At 48.8% G+C, this 17,278-nt stretch overlaps 1 protein-coding gene across 1 annotated transcript in view; it reads left to right on the top strand.

The window, feature by feature from the left end:
- The first annotated feature begins 578 nt into the window (after positions 1-578).
- FAAH2 (fatty acid amide hydrolase 2) overlaps positions 579-17,278 on the top strand; it is a 29,279-nt gene continuing 12,579 nt past the window's right edge. The window contains exons 1-6 of the mRNA XM_065411213.1: positions 579-809; positions 2,278-2,360; positions 4,892-5,028; positions 9,248-9,457; positions 15,287-15,406; positions 16,299-16,434. Of these exons, the coding sequence (XP_065267285.1) occupies positions 579-809; positions 2,278-2,360; positions 4,892-5,028; positions 9,248-9,457; positions 15,287-15,406; positions 16,299-16,434 (917 nt within the window). The remainder of the gene's footprint in view (positions 810-2,277; positions 2,361-4,891; positions 5,029-9,247; positions 9,458-15,286; positions 15,407-16,298; positions 16,435-17,278) is intronic.

Below are 17,278 nucleotides of genomic sequence, written 5' to 3'. Positions count from 1 at the left end.
CATCTTCAGTGACATTATTGGCTCGCTGGGAGGATTTGAGGTCTGTCTCTGGCCCTAAGGTAAATTGTTTGAGACCCCTGGTCTAGGTTCTTATAATGCATTCCTCGCTGTAGTATCTGAGCATTGGCAATACTGTCTCTCAGTTACTAGCGTGACTTGAGGCCTTGGACAGAATTTTTACACATGGGTGGGGGTGGGCAGTGACTCCAGCAGTGCCAGACCTGGCTGGGGGATTGCCACCGCAGTGCTGTCCCTGGTGTGTGTGTGTGGGTTGCCCTGGCAGCACTGTCCCTGGCTGCGGGGTGGGGAGGTGTCGCTGACCACGGGATAGTCGGTGGGTGCTGCCCAGCGCTGGGGATTCCCCCCTTGATAAGCCTCTAACACACCCCTCCCCGCTCGACTGTGACCTTCCCTCCCCGCAGTGCCCCAGCACTCGCCCCTCCCTAGGGGGTGTGCTTCCTAGTGCCCCGCCCCGCGGGGCGGTGCCATTCCCGGCTCCCCCGCCCCGAGCCTGCGGATTGTGGAGGCGGCGGCTCCGCGCGCTGCATTGTGGGTCCCTCTCCTGCCCCTGCCTCGCTATGGCGCTGTCACGCGCGGAGCGCTGCCTTGTGTTGCTGCTGCGGCTCCTGTCGCGCGCCTTCCTCGTGCTGCTGAGCCTGGCGGCGCGCGCCTCCGCGGCGCTCGCCCCCAGGCCACCCGCGCTGCCCCCGCCGGCCGGGGCGCCCCCCGCGCGCTGTGTGCCACCGCCGGGCCAGCCGCTGCTGCTGCTGTCGGCAAGGCAGCTGGCTCGGCGCATCCGCCGCCGGGAGGTGAGAGCGGGGGGACGGGGGCTGCTGGGATTTGTAGTTCGCCTCCCGGGAGGTGCGCCCTTAGTGCAGGACTCCTGGGTTCCCTGCCTAGCTTTCCGCCCCGTGCGCCGCAGTGAAGTGGCCGCTGTGCGCTCCGCTCCCTTCTGGCACCCCCGGGGTAGAGGGGACCCGCTGCGCTCCCCGCCCTCTCTTGCCCCCCTGGGTGTGGGGGGGGACCCGCTACATACACTTGCTTCACCCTCCTGCCCCGCTGAGGTGGGGGAGATCCTCTCTATAGCTTGGCATCGTGCCTGCCTGGGGTGGGGGGCACCCTCTATATACTTGGCGTTGCACTTTGTGGGTAGCAGGTGGGAGTCCCAGTGCCAGGTGTGTGCTGTGGGATGGGGTATATGTGTGCGGGGTGAGGGCAGCCCCATTTCATCCCTTTGCTGGGCTTCTCTCAGCACCAGGAGAGAATACAGACAAAAGGGGCACCAGGTCCCAGATCAGGCTGCCTTGGCCAGGAGCCATCTTGGTGCACTCTCCTATGGGAAAGGACTAGTTCTCTCTTCTTCCTCTTGTCTGATAGATCATCCTGAACATCTGCTGGGGAGAGAGAGTCCTGGCTGACATGATCAGTCTGTTGACTCAATACTATGTGGGAGGAGGGGCTGTCTGGAGAGCTGATCGTGTGGAACATATGAATTCCATAAACTCCCAGCTAGACCTCTTCTTTCCTCTAGTAATGAGCTGATTGGCCTTGGCAAAACAAGCCATCCCTTTCTCCTGGTCAGGACACTACATAGTCCCACTTGGGCAGAATAATCCTTGAAATACAGGCAGTTCTGAGAGACGAGGGACTTTTGGGAATTCTATGTAGAGGAAGTGTACCTGTCATATGTCAATGGAGGCATGCCTTGATGGGGGAATGTGTCCACATACAATGCAGAAGTGACAGGTTCACCCTAACAAGAGCAGTGCAACATCTAGAGACTGCAGTGTAAACCTCAGTGTCTTGGCTAAATTCCATCTCTTGTCACTGCATTCCACCGATTCCCCATGCCATTTTAAGCTGGATACGCTTCTTATTCTGATCTGTGGTGTAGGGTTCCTAAATGATCTGTATCGAGGGGCTGTGGTGGCTGCATTTCTATAATGGCTAGCTGATCCCTATGTATTGAATTTGCAATGAAGAGATCCTGACTTTCCATTCATTTGAATGGGAATTCCAGGGAAATGGCTACTGGGGTGCATGGGTGTTTTGGGGGAAGTGAAGCGGTCAAGGAGGTAAGTGACCACCACCCAGTGAACTGTGATATAGGGGCTCAAGGGAGCCAAAAGGCAGTCCCAGGAGAGCAGTAATTTAGTTCCCTCTTTTCTTTTTCTCAAATCTCTAATTGCCCGAACATCCTGGTGACCAGCAGCCTCCCTCTCACCCTCTGTCCAGCCACCTGGTCCTAGTTGTATCTGTTATTATCGTCTTTTGCAGGTGAAATGCACTGTTGTTGTTCAGGCTTATATCAAGAGGATTGAGGAGATAAACCCGCTTGTCAATGCAGTTGTCAAGGCCAGGTGAGCCAGGGGAAAGGTGGGAAATGGACTTTTCTAGAGTCCAGTTTAGCAGCTGTTACAAGCCATGATTGGCAACAGGGCAAGATAACCAGCCTCCATGTGAGGTTCTTCACCTTTCCAAATGTGATCACCCCTCTCCCCCCCCCATGTCATGCTTGCTGGGGGAGGGGGTATGTTAGGACTGAATGAGTTGTCAACCAGACATGACTTATGCAACGAATCAGTGCTGAATGCCTCAACCATCTGTTAGAATTGCAAGATTAACCCGTAGTTTAGGTGAAAGTAATTGTCACTGACTCCTGGGGAGGTTGTGATAGGTGGAGGAGCTTTATAGATTCATAGATTCTAGGACTGGAAGGGACCTCGAGAGGTCATCGAGTCCAGTCCCCTGCCCGCATGGCAGGACCAAATACTGTCTAGACCATCCCTGATAGACATTTATCTAACCTACTCTTAAATATCTCCAGAGGTGGAGATTCCACAACCTCCCTAGGCAATTTATTCCAGTGTTTAACCACCCTGACAGTTAGGAACTTTTTCCTAATGTCCAACCTAGACCTCCCTTGCTGCAGTTTAAACCCATTGCTTCTTGTTCTATCCTTAGAGGCTAAGGTGAACAAGTTTTCTACCTCCTCCTTATGACACCCTTTTAGATACCTGAAAACTGCTATCATGTCCCCTCTCAGTCTTCTCTTTTCCAAACTAAACAAACCCAGTTCTTTCAGCCTTCCTTCATAGGTCATGTTCTCAAGACCTTTAATCATTCTTGTTGCTCTTCTCTGGACCCTTTCCAATTTCTCCACATCTTTTTTGAAATGCGGTGCCCAGAACTGGACACAATACTCCAGCTGAGGCCTAACCAGAGCAGAGTAGAGCGGAAGAATGACTTCTCGTGTCTTGCTCACAACACACCTGTTAATCTGTTCTTCTTGCTCATAGTACATACTTTCTTTGCTGGCATTTTCTGTAACTATAAGCAATATACACTAGCAAGTAATTAAACTTGACCAAGTGACTGTGGCCTTAATGGATCATACATATTCCAGTAATATGTAACTATCAATGATCATTCTCCAGATCAGAAGTGTTGGAATACAAGACAGAGGCCATTCTGTTCATAAAACACAGTGAGAACTGTTTAAACAATTAACATTCACAGCATGTTCTCACTGTTTCCATGGATAAATAGAGGATTCAGGGCTATCAACCTTATACCTTTTTATACCAGCCCTGAATTCACTGAGCCTCTTGCAGCTATTTATATTTGCTCCATTTTTCTTTACCCTCCCTGTACTCCTTTGCAACAAGGAAGAGGCTAAAAATATGAATGATTTTTTTTCTTGCCTTTCACAGGCAGAATCCAGGATAGTTTTAAATCAGTCAAATCATTTTAAAATTTGTGACATACGTGTGTGTGTGTGTGTGTGTGTGTGTGTGTGTGTGTGTGTGTGTAAATTATCTTAATTCTCTATTCTAATTGAATAATTACTTACAGTATTGATGGACAGAACTTTTCTGTGTCACTTGAGTCACAGAAGTCCTGCAAACACAAGCTTCCAGGTGAGAATACTGTACTTTCTAATTCCAGTGAGGCTGGAAATGCCATGAGCATGGCGTGTCTCCCAGGTATTCTGCTGCTTCCGAGTGGTTCTAGGAAACAGAGGCAGCTGATTCATTTCAGGGTTTGCATCTATGTTCAAGTTGGTTCTTACTTTGTTGGGACTAGTTCATTCATCCCTTTTTCAGACTCACATGCAGAAGAAACACAGAAATTTGGGGTAGTCCATCTCTAGCTATTGATGAATGGATGTTCTGATATTTGGGGACCAATCACACCTAGTGGTGAATGCATTTAATTGCAGGTCTGTCTACCCTAAAGATGTTGCATAGATAGGACATATACAGTGTTCAATTATTTTCTGAAAAAAGTAGAACTGGTTAGGTTACCAATTTCTGGTGTGTGTCTGTCATTCATTGTGTGGGAGCAGCCTGATCTATAACTGTAAAAGTATTGAAATAAGGTGGCAATCTGCCTTGTACTTCATATACCTCTTTTCTTCTGAGAATAGCAAGGCATTATACCAATATTAATAAACTTACTGCCCCAAATCCCCTGTCTTACAGATGAGGGATTCAGCCAAGCTCACACAGTGAGTGTGTGGCAGAGCTGGGAATGGAGCCCAGATTTCCTGATTCCTGGTCCTTTGTCTTCACTCCCCACCCCCTCCCTTGTTCAGGAGCTGGCCAGAGAAAGGCTCACCATGGTGAAGGGATAGTGATGGGGGTAGGGAAATGAGTAATGGGTTGCTTCATGTTGTTTCCTTTACAACCTATCTGCTTTTAACACATTAACCTACCTATTTTTCACTAAGTCCTTCTCTTTCTTTGACCACCCCCATCTAAAGGGCTGATTAGCCCACTCAGATGTTGGTTGGGATTTGGTTAGAGATGGACTGGGGGTTCATCTGAGTCCAGTCAGAGACTGACCAGTTTTCTCTCCCCTCCCTCTCCTTACCAACCATTCCCCTCAGGTTCGATGCAGCCCTTCAAGAGGCCCACCATGTTGACAAACTGCTCTTGGAAGGTCATGGAGATGAAGATTCCCTGCAGGAAAAATTTCCCTTCCTGGGGGTTCCTTTCACCGTCAAGGAGGCTTTCGCGTTGCATGGTGCGTTTACACACAGGCTTTACAAGCTGCTGTTTGGATTTACTCTGCAGCCTGTTGTCAGTTTGCTCCTTTCTCATGAGGGTCGTGGCTTTGGCATGGAGGCCAAAGTGGTGGAGCCTGCTAAACTGAATCCAACTGCCTCTTGAGAGAGACAGGGTGGGGGAGGTAATATCTCTTGTTAGACCCACTTCTGTTGTGTTTGAGCTTACACCGAAGTTGGTCCAATAAGAGATATTACCTCACCCACCTTGTCTCTCTGATATCCTGGGACTCGCATGGCTACAACAGCACTGCAAACAGCTTCTTCCCGTCAGTCTCTTTCCTCTCCCCTTTGCATGGCACTGTATTAGACCCACTGTGTGGGAATGTTAACTGGCCCATTGAAGTTCAGCCATTGCTCCCTAAATATTTGCTTTCTCCCTCCTAGCATGAGCTTCCCTGGACCACTTCCCGGAACACTCTTCATTTCCTCTTATTCCATCGCTTTCAGTGCCATCTCAATACCTCCTGCTCAACTGCATTGAGGTTCTCTCCTTTTGTAGCCTAATTTCTCATTTGCTAGTCATTGGTCACTCAGGTCAGGTCTGTGTCTTTTTTGTTGATCATTGTTCTGTTACTTTGTTTTTTTTTAAATACTAGATAGGTGTGACGGGTTGGATCACAGAAACCCCCTTGGGAGCTGCTCCTGTTTTCCCTGCCAGCTCAGGACTCCAGCACCCTGTCTTGCTGAGCCAGACACTCCCGTCTGCTCCAACACAGACCCAGGGTCTGAATCACTTGTCCCAAAGCTGCAAGTTTACCTGAAAACAGCTCACAGAAGTGTGCTTGTCTTTGGCACTCAGATGCCCAACTCCCAATGGGGTCTGAACCCAAATAAATCCGTTTTACCCTGTATAAAGCTTATGCAGGGCAAACTCATAAATTGTTCGCCCTCTATAACACTGATAGAGAGATATGCACAGTTGTTTGCTCCCCCAGGTATTAATACATACTCTGAGTTAATTAATAAGGAAAAAAGTGATTTTATTAAATACAGAAAATAGGATTTAAGTGGTTCCAAGTAGTAACAGACAGAACAAAGTAAGTCACCAAGCAAAATAAAATAAAATGCGCAAATCTATGTCTAATCAAACTAAATACAGATAAGTTCCTCACCAGTTCCAGAATGCTCCCTTTTACAGGCTAATCTCCTTTTAGCCTGGGTCCAGCAATCACTCACACCCCCTGTAGTTACTGTCGTTTGTTCCAGTTCCCTTCAAGTATCCTGTGGGGGTGGAGAGGCTCCTTCCTTAGCCAGCTGAAGACAAAATGGAGGGGTCTCCCACGGGTTTAAATAGACTCTCTCTTGTGGGTGGAGACCTCCCTCCTATGCAAAGTCCAGGTCCAAGATGGAGTTTTGGAGTCACCTGGGCAAGTCACATGTCCCTGCATGACTCAGTCTTTACAGGCCGAAGCCATTGTCCACATGGTATCTCGCATGTCTCCAGGAAGACTACTTATGTGTATTGGAGCATTCCAAGATGCATTGTTCTCCAAGTGTTTCCTGATCAGGTACTTAACCTGGCGAATTCCTTCCTAAAGAAGCTGACCAAATGCCTCACAAAGCTTACTTAGAAACCAAGCAAGCATACCGCCCATATTCTTAACCTCAAGTAGAAAATTATATATATGTACAAATAGGATGAAGAGATATAGTAGACCAGGGGTCGGCAACCTACGGCACGTGTGCCAAACACGGCACGCGAGCCGATTCTGAGTGGCATGCTGCTGCCCACTGAGAGGAGGAGGAGGAGGGGTGGAGGAGCCGGAATGCACCACGCTGTGGGAAGAAACGGGGGAGGGGGAAGCTTGGCTGCCGCAGGATCAAGCTTCTGCCTCCTGCCCCCGCAGGGGAGAGCGGTGGGGGGGTCCCGGCCCCCCGCCCCACTCAGCCCCCCCGCCCACCGCTCTCCCCTGCGGGGGCAGGAGACAGAAGCTTGGTCCTGCGGCAGCCAAGCTTCCCTCCTCCCCCGCTTCTTCGCACAACGTGGTGCATTCTGGCCCCTCCTCCTCCTCCCCCCAGAGGAGCAGAGCTGAGCGGCAGCGTGCTCGCTGCTCCGTAGAGCAGGCAGAGAGAGGTAGGGACAGGCCTGGGGGAAGGGGGTGGAACAGGGCATATCCCTTCCAGCCCCCTGCCATGAGCCGCTCAGGGCAGGGGGCTGGGAGCACTCCCATGAGCCGAGCACCCCAGCTTTCTGCCCTGCACCTCCCCACCCCAACACACACCCATCCTTCTGCCCTGCACCCCCCACATCCCCCCAGCCCTCTGCCCTGACCTCAAGTTGCCCCCAACACCCAGCCTTCTGCCCTGCATCTCCACACACACCCCAGCCCTCTGCCCTGAACCCCCCCCACACCCAGCCTTCTGCCCTGCACCTCCACACCCCCAGCCCTCTGCCCTGACCTCGAGGCCCCCCCTAACACCCAGCCTTCTGCCCTGCACCTCCACACACACCCCAGCTCTCTGCCCTGAACCCCCCCACACCCCAGCCCTCTGCCCTGACCTCGAGTCCCCCCTCACGCCCAGGCCTCTGCCCTGAACCCTCCCCCCAGCCTTGTGCCCTGCACCTCCACACACACCCCAGCCCTTTGCCCTGACCTCGAGTCCCCCCCCAACACCCAGCCCTCTGCCCTGAACCCCCCCCCACACCCAGCCTTGTGCCCTGCACCTCCACACACACCCCAGCCCTCTGCCCTGACCTCGAGTCCCCCCCAACACCCAGCCCTCTGCCCTGAACCCCCCCACACCCAGCCTTCTGCCCTGACCTCGAGTCCCCCCCCCCAACACCCAGCCCTCTGCCCTGAACCCCCCACCCAGCGGGCTGAGCAGGCTGGCGACGTAAGATCAGCATTTTAATTTAATTTTAAATGAAGCTTCTTAAACATTTTGAAAACCTTGTCTACTTTACATACAATAGTTTAGTTATATAATATACACTTAGAGAGAGACCCCTTCTAAAAAAACATTAAAATGTATTACCGGCACGCGAAACCTTAAATTAAAGTGAATAAATGAAGACTCGGCACACCACTTCTGAAAGGTTGCCTACCCCTGTAGTAGACCATAACCTTTACGGAGATATATTACATGGCACAGGCAGCACAAAACATATTCCAGTTATGTCATACATTTATAAGCACACCCTCCCCCCCATAAAGCCTTATGGGGTACGCTGTCACAATAGGCACATTAAAATACTTGAGATCAGTGGATAGTATCCCTTGCCCAGCACTTTGGTTTTACAGGTGTTCTGTAAATAACTGTAAAATACCCATGTAGCTGAACTTCACAAATGAACTCACTTGCTCCCCTAAGAGTTATTGCATTTATCCTCCCCAGTGTGCACAGTAGATGTCTTCCAGGCCATTCTGCTCTCCTTCCATGTGTGGAACCTGGGAGTGCACAGAGCACCCCAATTATATGTAAGGAAATCAGAACCCCTTTGAAGTGCAGATTGGCTAAGGGATTATTAACTAGTTTCTTCACTAGATAGAAGCAGCAGTGTTATGGTGCGGGGGTGGCATATTTTTGTTAAGTGTGCTTAGCTGTCTTGTTTACATTCTGTAGGCGCCGATTAGTTAGATTTTGTTTTTCATTCTGATCTTTTCATATTTTTACAGTTGTTTTGTTTGAAATGTGAGCGCTCAGGGTTAGGTGCCCTTTTACTAATCAAAATAAATAGCAAAAATATTCCCTGCATGTTACTATCTGGTGTCCTGATAGTGTTCTGAAAGGTTATCTTATTGCTGATGGGTTCTTCATAGGAAGGAGATGTACTTCTATGTGTTCTCCAAATTGCATCAGGATTGTGACACAGATTGCATAGCAGTCTTATTCCCAGCGGAGCGCCAAGATAGGGATTTTTGAAAGGTTTCCTCTCCCTGGGGCGGGAGGATGTGGATCCAAGCATCACTGTTAGGGGATTTGGGGATATCAGGCATGCTCTCTCGGGGTTTGGGGAATTGGCGATCTCTCCTAGAAATCAGTATTGGTCTGTTGGGGATGGAAGCAGGATGAGGCCCTTGTTATTTCATGGGGATGAGACGACCTTCTGGATCTTGGTAGCATATGGAATGATCGCCCATCCATAGGATCTCACACTGGCATAGCTTGTAATCTCAAGGGGATTGTTATTGCATCTCTGACCCACTATATCTGGTTTTTATCTTGTCACCATAGGGATGCCCAACACCTCTGGCCTGGTTAGCCGTCGCAACTTGATCTCCACGTCAGACGCTCTGGTGGTGTCACGGTTAAAGCAAGCTGGTGCAATTCCACTGGGTGTGACCAATTGCAGTGAGCTGTGTATGTGGTATGAGTCTAGCAACAATGTCTACGGCAGAACAAACAACCCATATGACCTGCAAAGGATCGTGGGTGGCAGCTCAGGTGAGGATCCAGGAAGCCAATACGGTAGTGCACAGATGAGTTTGCCAAATTCCTATTGTTGATCACTTTGTACTTTAAAAGCTCTGCAGATGGTTTTTGTCCATTAATTCTTTTGCGTAGAGACCGTCCGGTTTGGCCAATGTACATGGCAGAGGGGCATTGCTGGCACATGATGGCATATATCACATTGGTAGATGTGCAGGTGAACGAGCCCCTGATGGTATGGCTGATGTGATTAGGTCCTATGATGATGTCACTTGAATAGATATGTGGACAGAGTTGGCATCGGGCTTTGTTACAAGGATAGGTTCCTGGGTCAGTGTTTTTGTTCAGTGATGTGTGGACACAAGAATTAATGGACACAAATCTGACATCAGGAATCATAATACTCAAAAACCAGTGGGAGAACACTTTAACCTGTCTGGCCATTCAATGACAGACCTGCGGGTGGCTATCTTACAACAGAAAAACTTCAAAAACAGACTCCAACGAGAGACTGCTGAGCTGGAATTGATATGCAAACTAGATACAATCAACTCAGGATTGAATAAGGACTGGGAATGGCTGAGCCATTACAAACATTGAATCTATCTCCCCTTGTAAGTATTCTCACACTTCTTATCAAACTGTCTGTACTGAGCTATCTTGATTATCACTTCAAAAGTTTTTTTCTCTTACTTAATTGGCCTCTCAGAGTTGGTAAGACAACTCCCACCTGTTCATGCTCTCTGTATGTGTGTATATATATCTCCTCAATATATGTTCCACTCTATATGCATCCGAAGAAGTGGGCTGTAGCCCACGAAAGCTTATGCTCTAATAAATTTGTTAGTCTCTAAGGTGCCACAAGTACTCCTGTTCTTTTTGCGGATACAGACTAACACGGCTGGTACTCTGAAACCATTCATTATAATGCAACCACAAAGTTATTTACAAGCAACTCTGTAAAAAGCAAGCCCAATTCTGCATAGTATGTTGCCGGCATTCTGAGCAGCTGCCTGTCTTGCTGCCTGCCTCCCTGGCTGTCTGCCCAGCCTGTCTCCCATTATTGAACGCAGTGCATCTGTGAATAGGGGCATATCCAACATGTACAGCTGCTACAGAGAAATTTACAAGGAGAAGAGGAGAACATCTGTCCAAACCTTAGACACTTTCTTTAAGTTACCAGAGAAGACTCCAGAGAAACCTGCAGCCCAGACTTCAGACAAGCCCCCAGCCAAGAGCCCTTCAAAAAGTTCTGGAAAGTCAAAGCATATGTGATTTTATACATTTATTTGAATGCTGTTTACCAAACATTGATATTGCTACATTAGTCATCTATAATTCATTTAGTACAAAAATCTGGGTTATTGTGGTGAAAATAGTGTATCAAGCCTTGGTTCAGGAACCAATCCCCCTTTATACTATTGATTCCTATGGGAAAAGCGGTTTCAGCTTACAACGTTTCGACTTACAACACAATTCTGAGGAACAAATTGTGTCATAAGTCTGAGGACTCCCTGTATAGTGGTTCAAACTGGATTCTTCAGTGATGAACAGACAAAGAAAAGACTTCTGGATAAAAGCCTGATTTTTAAATGACTCAGGACCTTCTACCTGATCCAGCAAATGGCCAGGATCCTTAGGGGAGGATTGGAAGGACTTGGTTCTTTGAGGCCTCATAAGACCGTGTGCTTGTTCTGTGCTGAAGCTCTGGTGAACTTGTAACCACAAAGAAACCCCGAGGGTGAGGTGATCACTGGTAAGCTTATTAGTAGGCATGAAGGTTCTTTTATTGATTGTAATGTTTTCTCTGTAATGCTTTTTGCCTTAAGAATAAAGTAGATTTGCATCGGAAGTGCTGTGTCGTAACTTATATCTGTAATAGTCCCTCAGTTATCAGTCTCTGAAGAGAAAGCAAGCAGGTCTTTTTAGGTCGACTGTCTGTGCTGGGAAATACACAGTGGAGGCAGGGAACTGTTCACCCTGGATGCCCCAGTCTGGAGGGAGAGAGATACGTGTCTCCACTGAAGAGAGGCAACTTCTAGGGAGCTGGAAGCTTGAGAGTGGATGCCCTCGTTGGACCCCAGGGGGGAAATACAGGGGCAGTTGCACTGACCTGTGACATCTGTGGTGGCAGTGATGGAAACTGTAACAGTGTGACTTGCATAAGTGCAGTAAAAGCAAGTTCTATAGAAGGAAAAGCACAGAGGAGAAAAAAGTCTTTTTGGGAAAAGGAATAGTGAAAAGAGAGATGGGAAAATGGATTTACAACAGCTGCAGACAAATGGGCTGATTGAGCTATGCAGAGAAAGGGAGATCAGCTTGAAGACAGAACAAACTCATAGTGAGTTGATTTGCTCTATTCTAATGACCAGTCAAGAAACAATGCCAAGTTTGAAGAGAACCTCCAGCCTGCTGGCAGAGGGCCTAGCAGATGAGGAGAGTCTTGGAGCCAACACCTTGGAGAGAAGCAGGGATGAGACTGACAGATACAGCAACTGTGTTCTGTCCAGACCAAGAACACCACTGCAACAGGAATGGTGGACAGCCCAACATCTGGAGCCAGGCAAGCTCCAGCTAGAGAGGGATCAAGTGTGTGTGGAAACCAGCAGCTTGCAGACTGGGAGCAGCAATGTCAGTGTGAGAGAGAAAAGAGGGAGAAGCAGCGTCAGTATGAGGTGAGAGAAGAGGACAAGGATCACCAATATCAGATCGAGTTGGAGAAATTGCACCAGCAGAACCATAGCCAAGTAGGTGTAGCCAGTCCCCAGTTACCTGTCCCCATGGGTGGTGTAATCTCCAAATTACTTGCTTGACATAGGGAGTGTGATGACGTGGATCCTACATCCTTTTGAAAAGGGGTGTGAATTGAATAAGGTGGGGAAGGTGGACATGGCACCTGGCTCCTCTGCTGTCTGGGACAAAGGTCTTGGACACTTTTACCCTTCTGTGAAGGAAGGACTATAAAGATTATGATCGTTGTAAGCAAGCTTTGTTGCCAAGGTTTGAGCTGACCCCTGCAGTGTATAGGAGAAGGTTTCAGGAAGTTCAGAAAAAAGGGGACATGACCTGTGCTGAGGTTTCACCTCAAATTAAGGGTTATGTAAGGAAACGGGGAGCTGAAAGCCTGAGAGTGTGTGTCCTTCTACATGACTGAGGGGAGATGCAGTTGCACTGAACAGTGACGGATATCTCCTCTACTTCCCATCTGGCGTCACTTCAGGGCTTCCTTGCTGGAGTAGCTTCATGCTGGCATCAATGAGTAGTTCTGACATGTTTATACAAATTGGGCAAATCACATGAGCAAGAAGCTGCTCTTCTCCCACTGGTCCCCTTGTGCGTGTGTAGCTGGAGGCTCCTGTTCCATCTGTGTGCGCGATTGCTCCCCACTCAGATGGTTGGTTATCACTGCCAGAGTGGTTCTAGCAGAGTCCCGAGAGATCACATTATCTTTCACTCCTCTGGCCCACACTTGGGCCCCCCTCCTTCTGGCTGAGCAGGTGTAGACAAGACTGTATTTGGAGGGTGTTCAGAACTGACCAGAGGGGTTGCTGTTGAGTGACTCAATGGCTTTCAGGGGCGCTCCTCATGTCTCTGGGGGCAGGATATGCTGCCTCAACAGAAAGTACTTCTAGCCTTCAACAGCTTAGGGCATGAAGCTAGTGTCTGGTTTTGAGTGCAGTGAATTAAGATGGAAGATGGGGGATTGCTGGCTGGCAGGAAGGAGATGTCAGCAAAGAGTGAAGAGAAAGCTTCTCCTTCTCTCTTCCACTCAGTGACTGTTATGAGCAGAAGCAGTCTCTCTTACTCTGTGTATGTACAGCTCCTAGCACAATAGAGCCTGTCCTCGGTTGGGGCAGGTACGCACTGCTGTAATGTATGTAAACAATGGTAATTATAACCCCAGAAATTCTTGTCATCAGGGTTCTTTTGGAGGTGGGGCTGGGGCAGAAAAATCCTGCGTAAGGCTTGTCAGAGTGGAGGAGCCAAGGATGAATGCATCTGGTGTGGCTGATTTATGGGAGAAGATGGGGATGCAGAACAGCCACATGCACCATAATACATCTGGCTTCCAAGAATGCGAGTTACATCTACAGGATGGGAGACGGTCTTGGAAGCAGTGACTCAGAGAATGACTTAGGGGTCATTGTAGATAATCACCTCAACATGAGCTCTCAGTGCAGTGCTGAGCAGAAAGGACCGATGTGATCTAGGGATGTATAAAAAGGCAAACATCAAGTAAAAGTAAAGATCTTGCCTCTGTATGCGGCATTGGTAAGACTACTGCTAGAATAGAATAGAACAGTGTTCTAGGATCCTCACTGCAAGAAGGCTGTGGAAATACTGGAGAGAGTTCAAAGGAGGGCACAAAAGTGATCCAGGGCTGGAAAACAAACCTTATGATATGAGGCTTAAGAAGCTCAGTCTGTTCTGTTTCTCGAAGACAATGTAGTGAGTGGGGTGGCTTGGTCACTGTGTATAGGTACTTACACATGGAAAAGAGGTCTGAAAATGGGGGGCTTTTCAACCGTGCTGACAAAGGCATAACAAGACCCAGCATCTGGAAGATGAAGTTAGACAAATTCAACCTTGAAATAGGATGCAATTTCCTATGGCAGTGAGGGTGCCTGGAACAGCTGACTGGTGGGAGTGGTGGACTCTTCATTGCTTAGAGTCTTTAAAACAATATTAGCTGTCTTTCTAAAAGATATGTTTTAATTCAGCTGCTGGGAGATGTTCTGCAGCTAGGTTCATGGGATTTGTGGTGGACAGTTGTGGTCCCTTCTGGCTTGGTAATCTGGGTCTCCATGTTAATTCCCTTCTTCCTGGACCCTGGGGAGAACAGGATTGCCTGCATTGCCCTCAGCATACTCATAAGACTCGCAGTTCTGCATTTAAATAACTGTAATCCAGTCTCAAGCTTCAGGGCTTCAGCCAGTTGCCTGCAGGGATCAGGAGGGACTTTTTCCCCCTATGCGCAATTGGTGCATTCTGGTTTTGTTTGGGTTTTTTTTTTTTGCCTTCTTCTGAAGCAACAGAGATTCTTCCTAGGTGGAAATGGACCACCTGGACTGGGTGGATTCTCTATCCTTCATGGAGGAGAAGAGGCTGAAAGTCTGACAGCATACAAGCACAGACTTTCAACTGACCAGTTATTTTTGCAGAGGCATCAGGGGATGGAACAGGTTTTTGTGTGTGTGTGTGTGTGTGTGTGTGTGTGTGTGTGTGAATCTTGCAGGTTCTCTTACATTGCTTCTGCCTCTGTACCAGCTCGTTGCTGCAATGCCAGTGGGTCAGTGCCCTGAAGTTTAGAGAATCAGCTTTTTTAGATGCCTGGTTGGAGTGTCTTGCCCACATGCTCAGGGTCATACCGATCAGCAGATTTGGGGTCATGGAGAATTTTTCCCCCAGGTCAGATTGGCAGGGACCATGGGAGGTTTTTCCTGCTGCTGCAGCATGAGGTGTGGATCACTTGTTAGGCTCATCTGAGAGTATCTCACTTAATCAATTCCCTGCCCTCACATGGCCTCGGGCATTGGTGGCACCTTGGTCTCTCCTGGTCTCTGCCTGTGGCACCAACAGTTTAGTCTCCTGAGGACTGAAATAGGAAAAGTAATAGGGCTCAGCTTGGAGGTTTCTGGGTGAAAGTTAGCAGCCTATGATAAGCAGGAGGCCAGATCTGATCGTCCCTTGTGGCCTTAAACTCTGTGACTTCCTGCAGGGAGAGCAAGCAGAGCTCCTTTGTTCTGCCACAGGCTAGCTGGCTGCCACAGCGGCGAACATGAAGGCAGCATTACGCAGTGGGCATAGGGAAAAGTGATGTCTCTGGTTTTTGTTGTCATGCAGGTGGTGAAGGCTGCGTCCTGGGAGCTGCCTGCTCCGTAATCGGGGTGGGCTCAGATATCGGCGGCAGCATTCGGATGCCTGCTTTTTTCAATGGAGTCTTTGGACATAAACCTACCACAGGTACCAAGTGTCCAGGATTGAAAATTTGCATCTTCTCTCCCCCCAATGACACTGGATGTTTTCCCACTGGCAGGGTAACCACAGGCATCAGTGTGGGTGTGTGGGGGGAGGTGTTCCGTGTGCCCCCTTGTGGTGTATGTGTATCTTTTTGAGAGAGGATTTTCAGTACTAGCTTATTGTTGGATGCTGGAAGTCAAATTCCTCCCCAGTGTAAGCCCCTGGAAACTAGTGGAGTTACACCAGAGATGAATTTGGCCTGAGAAGTTAGAGACCCTGTCTCCTATATTTTAGGAACCAGAAGCTGAGACTGGCCAACAGGGGATGGGTCACTCAATGACTGCCCTGTTCTGTTCATTCACTCTGACGTATCTGGCATTGGCCACTGTAGGAAGACAGGACACTGGGCTAGATGGACCATTGGTTTGACCCAGTGTGGCCGTTCTTATGAGTCAAACTCAGGGAAAGTGTGGTGACATCAGACCTGACGCACTAGATACCAAATCCTTGCAGTAGGACATTGACAGGGTCAGTGTTTCTGACTCAGCAACAAAATGGCTGGGTGTTCTTGTAGCTACAGCCTCTCATTATTCTGTGAGCCTCTCATTACCATGAGGTTCTGTCAAGTAACTTAGTGGCTGGATGATCTAGTGTGGCTGGACTGTAAGCAGCCAAGCGGCATGCAGCTCTGGTCTGTTTCAGCTCTGGTCTGTTTCAGTCTGTTTCTGACTTTTCCCCCCAAGTGGCATGTGAATCATATGAGCATGTGAATGGTGCTCTCACATGGAGGAATCCCAAGGGCAGCTCTCCTGTGACAATCACCTTGGCTGAAGTTGTGTTTGCAAGGATGCACTCTGCCATGTGATGACTAACTCATGTGCCTCTGCGCTTCTAGGAGTGGTCCCCAATGATGGTCAGTTCCCCAATGCTCTGGGGGTGCGGACGGAGTTCCTGTGCACGGGTCCCATGTGTCGCTATGCTGAGGACCTGGAGCCCATGTTGAGGGTCATGGCTGGGCCTGGAGTCAGAAAGTAGGTTGCTCTTATCACTTTGTGAAACTCATCGTTGATCTCAACCCTTTCTGGCCAGTAAGGCATATATCTGATTATTTCTGATTACTCCTTTCACGTGCCATATGTTAAGTAACTGGTCCAAACTGGTGGATGACCCTATACTAGTCTATCAAGAGGGGATGTCTTAGAATTCAGGTTGCAGAAATCTTTAAGTCTTCATAGCAAAACTCAGGGACACAAACGTTCAGCATCTTGCACGACAGAGTTGCTCCTTCAGCAGCGGTGCCAGCTTGGCACCTGACACCTGGGATTAGTCTCTGTATTGGATCTCCTGTGTGCCAGTGCCATAGGCATTGACTCCTCACAGGCAGTCATCCCTCCCCCTTGTGAGTGGTATACATTCTGTCTATTTGAAGCTTCACACAGGGAGTCCTCTGCTGCAGAGTTTTGGTGGGAGTGAAATATACTGCTTGAATAGCTCTCCGCACAGGGCTCAGAACGTGGGAAATGGCTTAAAATAATTGCAGTCACTGTACAGTATCTTATAGGTTACTTCTCCCTCCTTCCTGGCCAGATTCTTACAGCCAATTCACCTCATCCCAGCCACCATGACCCTTACTGGCTGCTCTTGGATCCCTCTCCCTGCTCTTACCTCAGCACATTCAGGTGTAGTCCTTTCATTCCAGCAGACAAAAGCACACTAGCCAGTTGGGGGCCTGTGCTTTTGCTCCCTGAGGCCTCCCTATCCTGCATGGAAGAGAAGAGACTGAAAGTCTGACAGCAGACAAGCACAGACTTCCAACGGACCACAGTTATTTCTGCAGAGGCACCAGTGGTGAGAACAGGGGAAAACCTTGTAGGT

This window comes from Emys orbicularis, chromosome 9 (genome assembly GCF_028017835.1).
Source record: "Emys orbicularis isolate rEmyOrb1 chromosome 9, rEmyOrb1.hap1, whole genome shotgun sequence".
Lineage (NCBI taxonomy): Eukaryota > Metazoa > Chordata > Testudines > Emydidae > Emys > Emys orbicularis.
This window is presented reverse-complemented; position numbering and strand designations above follow the sequence as displayed.